At 59.3% G+C, this 17,017-nt stretch overlaps 1 protein-coding gene across 1 annotated transcript; it reads left to right on the top strand.

Moving 5' to 3' along the window:
- Positions 1 to 567: 567 nt before the first annotated feature.
- On the top strand, positions 568 to 17,017 carry HSD11B2 (hydroxysteroid 11-beta dehydrogenase 2). The gene is made up of 5 exons (XM_037409452.1): positions 568 to 838; positions 14,824 to 15,036; positions 15,294 to 15,479; positions 15,984 to 16,121; positions 16,564 to 17,017. Exons 1-5 carry the CDS (start codon positions 568 to 570, stop codon positions 16,923 to 16,925), a joined length of 1,170 nt encoding a protein of 389 aa, XP_037265349.1. The 3' UTR covers positions 16,926 to 17,017.

The raw sequence follows: 17,017 nt of genomic DNA, 5'->3' as shown, positions 1-17,017 counted from the left end.
TCGTGGGTGCCGGTGGCGAGCTAGTGTGGGTGCCGGTGTGGAAGCCGGTGTTGGTGCCGGGGTGGGTGCCGGCAGGGAGCTCTTGTGGGTGCTGGTGTGGGAGCCAGCCGGGAGCCAGCGTGAGTGCCGGTGGGGAGCCTGTGTGGGTGCCAGTGTGGCAGCCAGCAGGGAGCCAGTGTGGGTGGCGGTAAGTAGCCAGGGTCGGTGCCAGTGTGGGAGCTGGGGTAAAGGCCGGTGTGGGAGCCGGTGGGGAGCCTCTGTGGGTGCCGGTGTGGGTACCGGTGCCCGGTGCCAGTGCGGGTGCCGGTGCAGGAGCCGGCGAGGAGCCAGTGCCCGGGGCCAGTGCGGGTGCCGGCGCGGAGCCGGTGCGGGTGCCGGTGCAGGAGCCGGCGGGGAGCCGGTGCCCGGTGCCGGTGCGGGAGCCGGTTCGGTCCCGGCGGTGCCCGGTGCCCGATCGTCTTCCATTGGCGGGGGCGGGCGCGGCCCCGCCCCTTTCCCACCGCCGGGGCGGTTATAAAGGGGCGCGGCGGGGCCGGGCGCGGCGGCAGCGGCGGGGCCGGGCCCGGGATGGAGCCGGGGCTGGAGCGCTGGGCGTACGGCGCGCTGTGGGCGGCCTTGGCCGGCAGCCTGGCGCTGCGGGCGGCTCGCCGGGCGCTGGGGCCGGGCCGGGGGCTGGTGCTGCCCCTGGCGCTGCTGGCCGGGCTGCAGAGCCTGTGCCGCGCCTGCCTGCCGCTGCCCCTGGGGCTCGCCCTGGCCGCCGCCGCCGCCTGCCTGCTGCTGTGGCGGGCATCGCCCCGCAGGCTGCTGCCGGTGGCGGGCAGAGCCGTCCTCGTCACAGGTGAGTGCGGGGCCGCACGGCCTCGACGCCCCGACGGCCCCGGTGTGGGGGCGGCGGGGAGCGGGGCGGCCCCCCGGGCCGTGCCCGCGCATCCCTGCTCCAAGCCCCGGCAGGACCGGCCGGGCTGTTGCTGCCCTTGCCCCTGCCCCGGAGCAGGGGGGCTGTGGGGGGCTGCATTTGGTCCCTGTGAGCAGCCTCCTGGCTCCAGGACTCCAGTGTTGCCCCCGAGTTGCAGCGTGATGCTTCCTCCAGGAGTGGGGACGTCAGATGGGATGTGGCGGGGCTGGTTCAGGAGCCCCTCGGCTGGCCCAGGGGCTGCCCTCACCTCCCACCTGGAGCCGTTCTGCTCCCTAAAAAGCTTCTCATGGCATCTCTACAGGCTACAGTGAGGCCGAGCACTCCACTTCACCCAGAGCCCTGTCCTGGGAGCTGTGGGGGGCAAGTGGGATTGTGCCCCCTCTTTGTGGGGTCACCCTTGGGAAGTGCTGCCCAGCACAGAGCTCCTCTGTGGGGAAGGCGGCTCTGCAGGGATGTGCTGCTCTCCCAGGCTTTGCCCAGCTAAGCTTGGTGGCTGAATCTCTTTAGGATACCTTGGTATGTAAGTGCATTCCCCTCTCCTTCCTCCTGGCAGTGGGGCTGGAGGATGATGAAGGTAGCTGGGGTCAGCAGGTGCTTTGCTGCGAGATGATGGCAGCAGACATGGCGTGAGGAGGAAGTGCTGGAGCCAGCGTGGGTGTTGCTGGGAGGGTGCTGTGGGCTCCACGTGGATGCAGAGGGGAAGGAAACCCATGGGCATGACCTTGGTGGTTCTCCCAAGGACGGGAGCCTGCATCCTGATGGGAACGGCTGGGCTGGCCTTGGCTTGGAGACTCCCAGGCTGGAGGAGGTTTGTGTGTTTCCCAGAAAACTGGATCTTGTGATGGGGCATCCTTGGGAAGGAGAGGTGGGTCCCCCATCCAGCTTCAAGGGCTCTGTGGCACCAGTGGGAAGCGGAGGGAGGCCTCTCCGGAGGAGGAGGAAGCTTGGAGGAGCAAGTCAGTAGATGAATGAATGATTCAACGAAGTGAAGGTCAAAGCTGCAGCGGGGCAGGGCTGCCTGGAGAGGACATGTCTGACAGCCACGTGCTTGCAGGTACCCTGTGGCACACCAGGTCTGGCCAGCCCTGGCTCTGTGGCATTGCCTGTATAATTAGTGAGTCAGTGGGTGGAACAAGGTGTTCTTGCCCTGGTGCATTGATGTGACACCTCTGCAGCTCTGGTGTGTTTGCTCTTGGCTGTAAATACTTTGTGGTTTTACAGGTTTGAGGCACAGCCTGTGGTGCAGGATCAGGGTTTCCTTACTGCTGCTCCAGCAGGTGCCTGCCAAGGGGCAGATGGAGGGCTGCTCTGCCTGGGATGGCATCCCTCACTTGAGTATTTGCATAGTAATTAGCCTGATTCTTTTGCGGATTAATTCCGGACACTTCCTGGCAACTGGGTATTGAGTTGCTGTTGGTGTCTCCTGTGGGAGCAGCCAGGGAGGATCAATGCAGGGGTGAGCTCCTGGAGAAAGGCAGCCTGGCCTTCCTCTTCTTGCCCGTGGGAAGCAAAACACAGCAGAGGGAGAAGTGTGGAGTTGGGTGCTGGGTATCGGTGAAGGTGTGCGAGGTCAGGGACAGGGCTCCTGCCACGCTGAGTGTAACGCTGGACCCTGCAGGCCAACTAAGAAATGCAACACAGTCCCCTCCCGATGGCTGCAGTGGAGCGGCGCAGGTCCCAGCCTGAAAAGCTTTGGGCATTGTTTCCTCTTATATATGCTCCTTGATCACTGGCTTAATCCTGCAGCAGGGAGTTGCACGGGTTCAGTGATGCTTACCTGGAGCAAGGGAATGTGGCTGTGGTGCTGTTGTATCTCCTGGCTGAGGTGTCCCAGGTCTTCCAGCTGCCCGCTCTCCCATGACCCCTGGGAACAACCCCAAGCTGAGCTCTGCATGTGATGCTCCAGCCTCATGTGCTGGTCTGGACATCGCTGGCTAATCAAAACTTAGTTTATGGGAGGGGTTGATGGAAAACTAACTATGCAGCTCGGTGGGAAAGTAGCAGAGCAGATGTGGAGCTGCTGCAGATCAAAGCTGCTGACCCTGCAGTAGCAGCAGGGACTAGAAAGTTACGGTGTTTCCCATCTGTTGTGGGTTTGCATTTCAGGTGTTGCACATGGGGCTGGGGTTTGGCTGGAGCAGGGATGGGCAGCTGCCTGCTGCTGGTGAGGAGTGAGGAATGCTGTGGTCTCCCTGGTGCATCCCCTGGGTTAGCAAAGTAGGTGGCTAGTCCCTGTGGTGCTATATTTATCCATGGCTGTGGCCTTGGGGCTCTTGCTCTGCATCCCAATTGTCTGGCTCCTCCAGGAGTGCTGCTCCAGTGTATGCAGCCTGGCAGGGAGTGAGGAAAGCGTTAATCCTGCCTTCCTAGGGGAGGTCACAGTTGTTTGCAGTGAGGAGAATGCCCTTCTGTGCAGCTGGGCTGGGAGAGGTCAGCCCCAGGAGGACTGGCAGGATGAGGAGGGGAGCAGAGATCAGCTGCTCCAGCCCTGGGCTGGGAGGGGGACAGCAGCCATCTCCACGCTGCCCTCGACGTGCTGTCCTGAGCTTGCCTGTGAGCCCAAACCTGCCTTGAAGACAAGCCCATGGTCTGGCACAGGCTTTGGCCAAGCGTGGGGAGCTGCAGGGACCCTGGGACACGTGGAGTGGGGGCAGGCTGCGTACAGGGGCTGATCCCACACCAGCAAGCTGCAAGGTAGCTGGTACCTGGCATCCCTTGCCACCGGTGTGTGGTCAGGGCGCCCCGGGGTGCTTATGCTGTTGGTGGGTACCTGTGGGCCAGCGGTGCAGACATGTGCTGGTTGCTCACTGGGAGCAGCCTTGCTCCAAGCATCAGGCAGCTGGCTTCTGTGTGTGCGCCCCTTCCTACATCTGAAAATGGTGCTCTTGGGTGTGCTTAGGTGCCTTGGACTCCCCTGAGCTGTGTGAGCAAAGAGGAGGGGTGTTTTCTTGTATCCCCTAGCTCCTTCCTATCAGGAGTCGTTACAAAAAGCAGTCCAGCCTCTGTAGCCTGTGCAAAGGTGATGGTCTGCGAGAGCAGCCTTGGAGGGAGGTGAATGAACTGCCATTTCTCTGCCTCTCTAGGTCCAAGCTGACAGCACTTCATGCCAGGTTGGTTTTGACCTGACTTAATTTAGATGTGAGCCTTGATCATCCTTTGGTCCCTGTGGATGTCTGTGAAATTGGGTGAGTCCACAGAAACTGCCCAGTACAGCTGGGTTTAGTGTCTGGAAGTGGTGGAAGGATGGCTGTGAACATCCCGGGGCTCTGCTGTGCAGCTGGGGTGGTTGTGAGCCCCTTGCTGTTGTGTAGCTCTGTGGTGTGTGACTGCTTGGGGGTCGTTTTTCAGGCAATAGCCAATTACCCAATTTACTACAGATCCTTGAGAAGGACCAAATGCAAACCAGCCTGTAGGTCCTGCCTGCAGGGTTCTGCCAGAGCAGAGGGAAGGTACGAGTTGAGTTGCAAGGTACTGATTCTTCAGCTTGGATGAGAAGTTGAAAACGGTGAATTGTTGCTCTGCCTGTGAAGGTTGCACCTGAATTACACAGCTCTGAAATAACCCAAACCCATAGGGTGGCTGCCTGGGGGAGGAAATCTGGGGGTCTCGCATCCTTGTTCCTCCCTGGTATAGCCTGCAAAGCCAGGAGGCACCTGCAGACCGGTCTGTTTCCTCAACAAATCATCTTTGTGAACAAAACCGGTTGGCAGGTCAGGCTGTTCCAGAGCCAAACCTGCCATGTTCTCCTCCCTTCCCCTTCCTCGCTGCAGGGAAAGTCAGTTTTCCTGGTGAGGCTCTCTTGTTACAATTGCATGCCCCATTAACAATCTGAAATGGGGCAGAGATTCAGATTGTGTTCAAGGTTAACAGAGGTTTTGCAACTTGATCATGGTCGAGTGGAGCTTAGTTTCCCATGGACTCAACAGATGTTGAAGCATCTGGTGACTGCAGCAGGGTGAAATGATTCAATCCAGATGTCAGGACTCTCGCTGTTCTGCCACGAAGGTGAATTGCTTTCCTCTGTAAAACAGCATCACTCCTGTCCAGAATTTGATGTTGTCTTAGACACATTTTCCAGCTGAACTGGGTCATTAAGAGATGTCAGGAGGCTGAGACTTCAGGGCTGTCGAGTAATCCAGGATAGACACTTCTGCTCCAGGGCACGGCTAGAGCACCAGCAGGGCTAGAGCACCAGCACGGCGTGCTTGCAGCCTGCATGTGGTGCTGAGCCTTCCAGCAGCCTCATGATAAACAAAGCTTCATGTAAAGACACCACAGCTCCCACAGGCAACTTCCACCCTGCTGCTGGAGCCAGTGCGTCAGCTCCGAGATACCTGTGGCCTTCCCCAGGTTAAATGGAGGCTGAAAATCGGCTTGCTCTCAGGAATTGCTGTTTTCCAGGATCTATTAAAAATTAACAGCAGAGACAACTGCTCTTCCAATCTGAGGCAGGGACAGGACCAAAACCAAACACTCAAACTGGAACCCTGGTGTAAAGCGATACCTTGCGTATTTAAGGGAGGAAAAAAGCAACATTTAACTCTAGTTATAAGGTTTGCTGCTGGTTTCTGGGAGCAGCGGAGGAAACCTGCTTTCTCTGCCTCTCTTTGCAGGGCTGAAGCTCTCCCTGACGTTGTCAGCAGCCCTCCACAGACTTCAGAGTCACCTTCCCCTCACTAGGTTTCTTCAGAAATAGATAACTGCCCCTGATCACCGCAGACGTGTAGATACATACAGTCAGCTTTCTCACTTATTTAATAAATAAGCACTTTCAAAGCCTGCGAAGGACACAGGCTCTTTGGGGTGTTTTTTTAGCACCGTTAACCAAAAATGATGAGCACAGCTAATTAGAAGGAAAAGCATGTAAAGTTGCATGCTGTGGGAGAACAGAGTTGATAGAGAAACCCAAGCTGGCTTGATTAGCACCCGGGGTTATGCGGGGACATGAGAGCAACAAAGCAGAGACTTCCCTGCAGAAATGAGATTGTCAGATGGGAACGGATGCTTCGGGAGAAGTGTAGGCAGTTGCTGCCCTCTAGTCCAATGAACAGCACATCTTTAATGAGGTCTGGGATTGTGTTACCCACTGTTGAGTCTAGCTCCCCTTAAGCCAGGATCTGGTTTCAGAGGAGCCGTGCTGCTTTTACTACTGGTAGCATGGGGGTGGTGGACTTGCCCAGCCAGGCTTTTACTGGAGGGGGAATGGGGTGGGGAGCTGTATTTAAGGTGCCTCCACCAAGCCTGGGCAAGTATTTCCCTTCTCCCTACAGCTGTCTTTCAGTGCTGGTCCAAAACCCCAGCTGGGGGAGGACCTCTGCTTGCCCAGCTGACCTGTGCAGGAGGCTACAGGGCTTTCATACCTCTTCACCTCTTGATGTCCCTCCTGCAGTGTCAGATCTGAGAGACTGCTGTAGAGCCTGCAAGGTGGAAAGTGTCCAAGACCGTTGCCCTCATGCTGTCAGTGTGTTGCCATAGGTATAGTTTGGGACTTTTTGTTGTTAACCTTGCGCAGCACATGCCTGTTACGTCCTCCGGTTCCCCCTGACTGCTACGGTCCATCCACAGTCTCCAATCCCCGTTCTTCTGTCCCAGCCTCTGTGCTTCACAGGCAGCATACCACTTATGCTTCCTTCTCCCCTGGAGAGCTGCCAGCCCCTGAGCTTTATCAGCTTCCCTGTTGGGAGCTGGCTTCGCCATTGCATGTGGTGCTGTCCTGGGATTTGCTGTCTCTAAGGCTGTAATCTTGAAAAGCAGTTTTTGGCTTTACAGGCTTTGTGGTGGCACAGCCTCTTGCTGGGTGGGTGACCCTGGGGAGCCAGACGGTGGGTGCTCCCCAGGCAGGCTGGGGATGGAGAGGAGGGATGGGCTGGTGAGCTGAGGTCCTGGAGGAGGTACCTGCCCAAGGGCTTTGAATGGCTGGCTGCTGCTTTCAAGCCTCCCTCTGTTTCTCCTGGTGGTGATCTTCTAACGTTGTGTGTCTCAGCTTCCACCAGACGTACCCTTGAACAGATTTGTGATCCCTCTCTACCCCGTTTCACCACTCTGGTGGCCATACATTTGGCATAAACCTCATGCTGTGCACATCTGCTTCTCATGACCCTGCCAATGACACTGTGACCAATGCTTGTTCCTTCCCAGGGTCCCAGTTACCAGGTGGGTAACTGGGGTGTGCAGCTGTCCTGTGGTGACTCCTGTCCATGCTTCAGCTGGTGTGCTGGGCTTTGCCTGTGCTGTCCCAAGCCAGTTGGCATGTGTGGGTGCTGCCCTGTGCATCACTGTTCAGCCTGGCTCGGCACGACTATGTCCAAGCACATCAGCCTGGAGGGCTACTTGCTTGTGTTCCGGTAAAATGTGCCAGATTAGTCTTGTGATCCTCAAACTCTGATGAGCTGCAAGTGGAGGGTGAGGAGGGGACAACTTAAATCAGGTGCAGAAGGGGCTGGTGTGGCTTGAGGTGGCCATGGGGTAGGGATCTTAGCCTGGGGGCCTAAGTGGCTATTTCAAAGGCTGTCTTGGCTGAAGTGCAATTGGTGCTCGCTCAGTTGCTAAAAAATAAACCCCCCAAAACACAAACCTGAGCTCTAGGTGGATCAGGAAGCTGCAACAGAAAAGATAGTTGGTGCAACTGCAGAGACCATCTTGATATGGAGATGGGCAGGGCTTGCACCCATTTTTCTGCTTGCCTGAACTTGTGGCATGTGGTGAGACTTTATTCTTGTGACAGGGGGAGTGATGGGATGGCACCTGATAAGCAAAGTGGAATATCATCACCAAAATACCCCAGAGCTGATAAGACTCCATTCAAACAGCTGTAGTTTTGTTGTGGTGCTGCAAGCTCTGAGCTGCTTAATGTGGTGATCCCCTGGGCTTGCTTGGGAGTGACTGCTTTGGTCAGCGCTGCCCCAGCCTGGCTCTGTCCCTGCTGACGCTGCCTGTCCCAGCCCTGTGTGCCTTGTCCACCTCCATGGTGCGGTGGGTGGAGTGGCACCCAGTCTTGGGTGGCAGTTCAGGGTCCTTCCGTGGCTCACCCAACCCACCACATGGCCAGAGGCTCTCCCAGTCCTGTGGTGGCTGCGGTGCTTTGCTGTGCTGGCTAGAGATACCTTCTGTGCGATGTCCTGGGGTGTGGATGGCTAATGGTGGTCCACATAGAAGATCTGGTCTTCCCTTCTGCTGCTTGCGGATGGCTTAGCCCTGCCTGTAGCAGACCTTAGGCACGACCTTCCACCTCTCCTTGCTGGCTCCTGGGGACTGATGCAGTATCATGTGAGATAGATAAGGGTCTTGGCTGGTGTTTCCCCAGCCTGCTGGGGGTCCCTGGGGAGCCCTTGTGTGGCCTGGGGGTGCTTCCCAGCAGGTGCCCAGCTGTGGCTTTGCTCCCACCACCTCGTTCCCCAGAGCATCTTCAGTGCCACATCCCAGCTGTGGCTGGTGGAGCTTTCCAGCTTCCCAGCCTGATTCCCACCCGGCCTCTCCCTAAGAGCCCAGGCAAATGTGTCACCAGTGCCAGTTTGGCATTGGCACTGATCTGGCCAAGCTGTCCCTGGGCCATGGGTGTCCTTCCCAGCAACAGCTCTTGCTGATGGATGGCTTTTGCAGCTCGCCAGCTCCATGTTCCCGGTTCACCGTGTTCCCTCTGAAGGTGATTATTAACCCGGTTATCACCGCAGCTCTTCACAACTTCCTCTTCTCAGCAGACATCCATCCATCCCCGATTAGCCCTGATGTATGGGCTGCACCCTTTTGCAGGCAATGTCCTGGCTGCTGCCTCCTGCTCATCCCTGCCCACAGGACACTCAAATCCTTGACCATGAGAGTCCAGCTGCTCCTTTTGAAGAGAGGATCTCCCCTCAGTGGAGACAGTGGCTGCTGGAAGATGCCGTCCAGCCCCGGGGATGCGGTGAGCGGCTGCTTCTAGGAAATTCCTGTGCCCTTTTTCTGTGAAACCTGAAGCACCACAGCGTTGCTGGGAGGAGAGGCACTTCCTCCACCCTGCCTGTTTGCAAGCCCTGGCTCAGTCCTTGCCAGCAGCACCCCTGTTGTGTCAGGGCTGGGTTATCTGCCGGGCTCTCCTGCACTTGCTGCTCCATCTGAGGAAATCTCTGGTGCTTTTGCATCTGCTGACCCTGCTGGTGCAAGCCCTTAGGCTGAGCTCAGCAGGTCTGGGTGCCAGGCTGCCCTCCTGAGAGCTTAAAGCCTGTGCCAAGGCTGACTGCAAGCTTCTGGATGGATCCTGATCTCCAGCACCTCGCCAGGCACTGGCCTTGTGCAGGGGAAGGTGGCTGAGCTCATTTCTGCCATGTGCGATGTAACAAGCTTCTGGCTTTGTCAGCCCCACTGGTGGTGAGCAGCATCTGCTGCCCTCGGCTTTGGTGGGGAGGGATAAGGCGTCTGCGTGGCTTGTAGTGACAGGGAGGGCTGTGGCTCCCGACACTGATTTATTCTGTGGCTGCTTTTGTGCTGTTGGGGTGCTCAATACTGATGCACCAGTGCCTGCTCCTGAAAAATGGGCTTTAATTCAGGAGTGTATCCACACCGGCCTCAGGGCTCCTTGTCATCTCGGCCCAGCTGCTTTGGGTTGTCTAGGCAGAAAATCAGGTTTTCCCATTTCTCTTTGGTTTGTTAAGTGAAAGATGCCTCCCCAGGTGGAGGTGATGGTGTGTGAGGCTTCAGAAACACTCAGCTAATCCGTTGTAATTCATACCATCTGGCTGTTGTCCCTGGTGTGGTGGGGTGTGTGGTGTGTGTGTCACCCCTGTACCCCTGCAGTGATGGGCATCCCCAGCTCTGCCTTCTGCTGTGGTCTACGGGCCTCCCTGGGGGGCTGAGGGTCTGCCTGGCCCCTGCCCTGACCCTTAGGACCTGCTGGAGGGATACAGATGTGGCACTTCATCCTGGGCTGCAGGAGCTGTCAGCACCCTGGCTCGTAATTTCCCTCTGGCTGCCTACGCTGGCTGCACTAGGGGGGGTGGGGGGGTGTCCTGGGGAGTGGGGAGCAGCACATGCTCCCTTTGGCTCGGGTCCTGCCTGGGGAAGGGGGGTAAGGCTTTGCAGGGATGTCCACCCAGGCCGTTTGTGGTAGGGGGGGTGGGGCTTGCATGTTGTCCCCTTGCTGGGGATTTGGGGATGGGATTTGGCTCATCCCTGAAGGCATCTCCCTGGGTTTAATGCAATTTAATTATTGTATGTAATATATATTAATTAGTTATTACAAATTAATAATGCAAAACTGGGTGCGGAGGACCTGCAGCAGCATCACAGGGCTGCTGCCACCCTGGCCCCATCCACCAGTACCAGGGCATGGGGGCTGCTCCTGGGGGGCTCCATGGGGAGCAGGGACACTCACTGCCAGTGTGGCATGCTGCCCTGTGAGCCACCAGCAGGGGTGTGGTTTCCTGTTGATGGTGATGCCACCGGCTGCAGTGGGGTGGGGGGCTGCTGCTGGCCCTGCTGGCCTGGCAGGACCTCGGCTGTGGGCAGGTGGCTCCTGGGGGGGCTGGACCCAGTGGGCAGCTGTGGCAGCTCAGCTGCCGTGGGCACAGGTGCTCCTGCTGTCCCCACCCTCCCCAGTGCCCTGCCAAGAATTTGTTCCCTCTTGCCTGGGGCTGACATCACCCCTTTATCGCTCCTCACTCCAAACGTGCACGGCATCCAGGAGGTTGGCCGCAGGGCTCTGCTCTTCCCCTGTGGGCTTTTGCTGGGTGCTTTGTCCTGCCTGGACCTGCCCTGTGCAGGGACCCCCTCCCCAAGTCCCTTTTGGGGAGCCCCATCCCTTCCAGTGGCACCATCCCTGCTGCATACTGCTCTGGCCTCACTGCTCAGTGCCACATCATCCATGAGGTCCCCATGGTGCTGCCAGGATGAAGCCAGGATCAGTCCCTGCCATGCCCCCCAGATGCCCAGCTGAGTGTCCCTGCAGCGCAGCCAGACTCAACCCCATCCTGTGCCTGGAGGAGCTGGATCTGAGGTGGCAGCGGCAAATCCTGCTGGGGCCAGAAGGCCGTGTTTAGCTTGGCATCCCAGGCAGGATTTGAGCTTGAGCCTATGGAAACAAGCAGCTCAGCCTGTTAATCCGCTTGGCCTTGGCGCCTCGGCTCCCCTCCACTGACGGGTCCTTCAGCCCAGCGCCATCTCAGGGCTGGGAGGCTGGTGACAATGGTGACAGCTCCATCTTGGTGAGGCATCTCAGAGTGGTGGAACACATAGCTCAAAAGCTCTGTGTGGTGAGAGAGGTGAGGTTGATGTCCTGGGATTTGGGGAGCAGTGGCAGGGCTGTGAGGGGCACATGGGGCACCCAGGTGATGGCCTGCAGAGCTGGGGAGGAAGTGATGCTGCTCTGGGTGCCCAACCCAGTGGCAAGCACCCAGCTGCCTCCAGGCTTGGTGGAAGATGGAACATCCTTGAGGGATGCCCTGCTGCCTGCCCTCGCTGCGTGCCTGGGGAGCAGCCCCTGGGGATGCTGCCGCTCACGCTGCCAGGACTAACCCTGAGGGAGCTCAGTCCTGGGGCAATCCCTCACCAGCTTCCATGCTGGGATCCCAGGCTGGGGTGGCCCTGGAGGGAACAGCTTCTGGGGAGCTGCCACTGTGCTCAGGGCTCTGCGCAGCTGCACAGGGCTTCTTCAGCCAAGCTGTGCTTCTGCCTGCTGAGGTTTTGCAGGTCTGTGCTGCTCTTCTCCCTTTGTACATGGCTCAGGGATGCAGATGTACATAGCTTGTGGTTCAGGCATGCGAAGGTACACAGCTTGGGGGTGAGGATTCACAGCTCAGGTGGGGAAGCGTTGCATCGGGGTGAGCACTGTGGACCTGTGCCACCAGCCCTCCCTCAGGTACTGTGCTGATGGTGGGCACGGGGGCAGGGGGTGCTTGTGGTTTGGCAGCTCCTGGACGGTAGCTCCGCTCAGCAAACTGCAGCATTGATTTTGAGCATGTGTCCGTGCATGGCTGCAGGAGCAGGGTGAATACCTGAGATAGCAAAAAGCCAGCGCCGTGCCACGCCCGACTCACCCGAAAGAAATGTGTCCGCACCAAATCGGGACTGTGGTTTCAGCCAGCGCCGTGTGAGCTCTGCTTTCACCGGCGAGGGGCATCTCCGGGCGGTGAGCACACAGTGCTGCATGGTTGGTCGTCTTTGTCCTCCCTGAGTGGGTGGGAGGGCACCCCAGTGGTGATGCTGGAGGCCAAACCTCTCTGCTTGCTCAAGACAGGTAAAGCCAGGGCTCAGTGTGTCGAAATCCCGGTGGCAGCCGGCATGCTCTGCTCCTGGGGGAGCCGGTGCAGTGGCTGGAGCTTTTGTAGAGTCCCCAGAAATTGCTGCTGACCTGCTGCTCCGGCAAAAGGCCAGCCGGCCCCCAGAGCGGGCATTTGCCCCCGCTTGCTGAGACTGTGGAGCTCTGCCAGATTTTGCAGCCTGGGCTCGGGTGCTGCTCCTGCTGCAGCAGAAACCTCTGGCTGTTGGCCTGGGACCCATGGGGGGACACAATGGGGGGCTTCAAGCTGCCTGCCCTCCTCTACCGTGCTCCCTATGCTGGGCTTCTCCTGTGCTCGGTCCGACCGCGGTCCCTTCTGCCGGCACGGATGCAGAACTGGTTGGCAAGCAGGGAGCCAGGGCGGGGGGAGCTGGCGCCAGCATCTCCTCGTCATCCTCGGAGGGCAGCACGCCCAGGGCCAGCCTCGCCGGGGCCGCACAGACTGACCGGCTCCAGCACTCCCGGTGGGGCCGAGCCAGCGGTGGCGGGTCCCACGCCAGCCCCGGCAGTGCCGATGGCTTGTGTGCTGGTAGCCACGGGGAATGAGCATGGCCCTGGGCAAGCTGCTGTGCTTTGGGGCCACGTGCTATGGCCCCAGAGGTTTTATTGTCCCTCCCTGCACTCTTGGCCATGCCTGAGCATAGCAGCCAGGAAGCTGAGCAGTGCTGGAGACCTTAAATAACACCAGAACATCCTTGCCTCCTGGCCCTGGGCCTCCCGCCAGCCTCCCAGGCAGGTTGTTTTTTGTTGGGTGTTTTTGTGTGTATGTGTGTGAATAAATTAAAACTTCCGAAACAAATCCTCTGACAGTCCCACTCCTCTAAGGCAAAACAAACCCTGGCTGGCTTGGATGGCATGCGGCTGTGTTTGCTCCCTCCTTGCCAGGCTTGCCTGAAACAAGCCAGCAAACCTGTGTCTCTTGGGTTTTTGGGAAGTTTCCCAGTGTTTTGAGGCTCAGGAGGTGAGACACAGCTTTGTGTTCGGACTGGAAGCTTTTCTTGCTGGCTGGGGTGGGAGCAGTGCAGGTAACTCTGTCCTGGCGGTGACAGTGTGCAGGGCACTGGCTGCGGCATGGTGAGGCTGTGGCCACAAGCACTTTTATTTTTAAACCTTATCTTTATTGCAGTTTTCTCCTGCTGTGTTGGGAAAGGTGAAATGCACCTTATCTGGCTGGCTGTTGGCAGCACGACCTGTTCCCAGGGAGGGGAGAGGTCGATGTGCTGCTCCAGCAGCCCACAGCACATTCAGCATCCCCTATAGCACTGGGGGGATGCCAGGAGTGATGCTGAGCCAGCCCGGCATGCACCCATGATGGGTGCTGGGTGTTGCATGACAAAGTGGGGGGGTCCCTGCAGCCCCTTCCTGCCAGCGGAGCACCTCTGGGGTGTGTTATCACTCTGGCCTCTGGCCAGGGACTTTTGCATTTCTGATGCAGCAATAAAGTAAAGCGGAGCTGGGGACCAGAGCGCAGACGCTGAGCCAAGGGTGGTTTAGCTGGCACTGAGAGTTGGAGCTGGCAGCACCCCCATCCCGGCCTGAGGGGGCAGGAGCAGGGAGCTGAGGGGGGCAGCTGGTCTCCGTGTCCACCCCAGCACAGGCAGGAGAGGTGCTGGGAGGGGTCTGGGGTCTCCTAGGGGCCTGCAGAGCAGGTACCAGTGCCCAGGGCCACTGTCGTGTCCATGCTGGGGTGGCTCCAGGTGCTGGATAGGGCCCTTTCTCAGGGATGTCCTAAGGAGCACCCAAGGGTGCTAGGCCGGAGGGTGCAGGGGTGATGGGGCTGTCCCTGCAGCGCTCCCCTGTTAATGGTTAATGTGCCTGGGCAGCCGCAGTGACGTGGGCTCCCTGGAGCTATCGGTGCGGTGCTGCCGGCAGCCCCAGGAACAAGCTGTACCTTGCCACTGCTGTTTGTTTGCATCCTGGCTGCTGTGGTCCACAACACCTGGCTCCTGCCCGGGCCGTCCCCCAGCCACCTCAGCAGTGGCTTTGTGGGTGAGCCGAGATAGAGGAGAGGAGGCTGGGACCATGCATGGCAGCACCCAGTGCTTTCCTGGGCGGGACAGCCCAGCTGGATGCTCCCTTGAAGGATGCGGGTGACAGGAGCAGACCAGGATCCTTCTTTTCCTTCTCTCCCTTTTTAATCTCCTTAGTACTTCAGCCAGGCAAGGGGTTGCTGTGCTTCTTGCCCACCATTTTTGGGAGGCAGCAAACATTTGGGGAAAGGCGTCATCTCCCACGGAGCCTTGTGCCAGCTCCAAATGGTGCCCGATGGAGCTTTTGGAGGCTATTTTGGGGGTTGATGGCTCCCGCTCCACATCGTGGCAGGGCTCTTGGCTGTCCTTGTGACTTGCTGTGCTGGTGGTTTTACCTGTGCCTCGCATCAGAGGCACTCGGGGTGATGAGGTTGCAGATAAGAGTGTTTTCTTCCTGCGTGTGTGACAGAGAGAAAACAGCAGCTCCATGACCTGTGAATGCTCCAAGGCAAGGTCATGTCTCCAGCAGGATGGGAGCTGGAGCTGTGTGATGAGGCAAGGGTGGTCCCGAGGTGGGGGACCAATGTCAGGGGGTGTTTGGTCCCTGGGGATGGAGAGGCAGAGCTAGGGGGATCCCTGAGGGCTGGGGCTGTCACCGGGCACTGCAGGGCTCCTCTTGGCTCTTGCAGGCTGTGACTCGGGCTTTGGGCAGGCGACAGCACGGCACCTGGATGCCCTGGGCTTTCAAGTGTTTGCCAGTGTACTGGACCCGCAGGGTCCCGGTGCCCAGGAGCTCCGCAAGAGCTGCTCGCCGAGGCTGACGCTGCTGCAGATGGACCTGACCAAGCCAGAAGACATCCAGCGTGTCCTGCAACACATCCAGGCCAACACCAACAGCACAGGTAGTACCCCCTGGGGACCCCACACAGCTCCCCAGGACCTCAGCTTGCAACTAGTGTGGCAGTGCCAAGTCTCCATGTGCTCCCTGCTGTGGGCTGCATCCCTGCGGCCACCCACACCAACAGCCTCTGCTAACAGGGCTTGTCTCAGGGCACACCAAAATTCCTTTGCGGGACCCCCATGAGCCAGGGAGCAGCTGGGATCCCCAGGGTGGGGGTCCCCCATTCAGGTCCCTTCTTCAAGCATTCCATTCCCACAGGGCTCTGGGGCCTGGTGAACAATGCTGGCTTCAACGACACCATTGCCGATGCCGAGCTCTCGCCGCTGGGCAGGTTTCGCACCTGCATGGAGGTGAACTTCTTCGGCTCGCTGGAGCTCACCAAGGGACTGCTGCCCCTGCTGCGCTCCACCGGTGGCCGCATCGTCACCGTGAGCAGCCCTGCAGGTGAGCAGCCTGCCTTCAGCATGGCCTGCCAGACCCCTGGCACCCCCAGCTCGGCTGTGGGTCCAGCATCCCCATGGTGCGGTGTGGCTCCCACCCCACTGAGCACCTCCGCTTCCCCCGCCAGCTGCATCAGACTGCCACCAGGCACCCTGGGATGAGCCAGTGGCATCGCTGGGCCCTGCAGCAGGCACTCAAGAGATGGGGAGCCATGGGGCTGTATGTGCATCCTGGGGGCAGGCAGGGTGGGCAACCCCAGGGAAGCTGTCTTGTGCCCCCAGTGGGAATGACAACCCCCAGCTTTGACTGGCTGGGGAAGGAAGAGCAGCTGCCTTCCCCGCCCCGCCCCCCCCCTTAAAACAATTGCTTTGAAGCAAATTCCAGTTACTTTCTCAGCAAAACAAAAGCTAAGCCCTTTCCTTGTGCAGGGGCCGGGAGCACAGCCCTACATAAGCCCTCCTGGTCCCTGCCTGAGAGCCCACTCACTCATCCTTTCGCTCCTGCAAGGTGACCTGCCCTTCCCCTGCCTGGCAGCCTACGGGGCCTCCAAGGCAGCCCTCAGCCTGCTCATGGACACCTTCCGGAGTGAGCTCCAGCCTTGGGGTGTCAAAGTCAGCCTCATCCTGCCTGGATACTACAAAACAGGTAAGAGGGTCTGTGCCCGCCTTCTGCCTGCACCTGCAGGCAAAGGGCAGGTACGCCTGGGGGCAAAGGTGGAGCAATGGCAGGAGCAGCTGGTGGTGCAGGATGCAGCTTCCGAGCATCCCCAGGCACCTCCTGGGGACGGTGCCCATCCTGTGGCCTTTGGGCTCTGGCTGGTGAGGCAGGGTCAGGATCGAGCCCTGCCAGTAGCTCCTCTGCCATGTTAGTGGTAGCACTGTCTCCACTGCAGGGACAGTCCGAGACCTCTGGTTCAGTCCCAAGAGCCACTGTGGTGCTCCCACCACGCCTCTCACACGACAAGTCTGCCAAGGTTTCAGCAGGACCTTCCCAGGAGGCTGGGGGGGACTGGGGGCTGCTGGCACCCATGCCAGGGGGGCTGGAGGAGGGGGGCCACGCAGCTTACGGGGGGGCCGCGTCCTTGCAGGGTCAACGTGCGACCCTGCCTTCTGGAACCTGCAGAAGCAGCGGCTGGTGGCCAGCCTGCCCCGGGAGCTGCTGCAGGCCTACGGCGAGGACTACGTCGAGGAGATCAACCGCCAGTTCATCCAGTTCATGAAGGTGGCAGTGGAGGACCTCAGCGCAGTGGTGAACAGCATCACGGACGGGCTCCTGGCTGCCAACCCAGCTGTGCGCTACTACCCAGGGCAGGGCCTTGGGCTCATGTATTTCATACACCGCTACCTGCCCTATTTTGTCCAAGACTTGTTCCTGAAAGGATTCTTCATCAATCCCAAGCTGCCCCGAGCGCTGAGGCAAGAGCACCACAACGACGTGAAGAAGGCCTGACCTCGGCCCGCATGCGGTCGCGGGGCAGGAGCGAGCCTTCTCCTGGGATTTCCAGGCACACCAGCCCCCGGGCGCGTGCGCAGATGCTGGCA

Source organism: Falco rusticolus, chromosome 15, assembly GCF_015220075.1.
Source record: "Falco rusticolus isolate bFalRus1 chromosome 15, bFalRus1.pri, whole genome shotgun sequence".
Classification (NCBI taxonomy): domain Eukaryota; kingdom Metazoa; phylum Chordata; class Aves; order Falconiformes; family Falconidae; genus Falco; species Falco rusticolus.
This window is presented reverse-complemented; position numbering and strand designations above follow the sequence as displayed.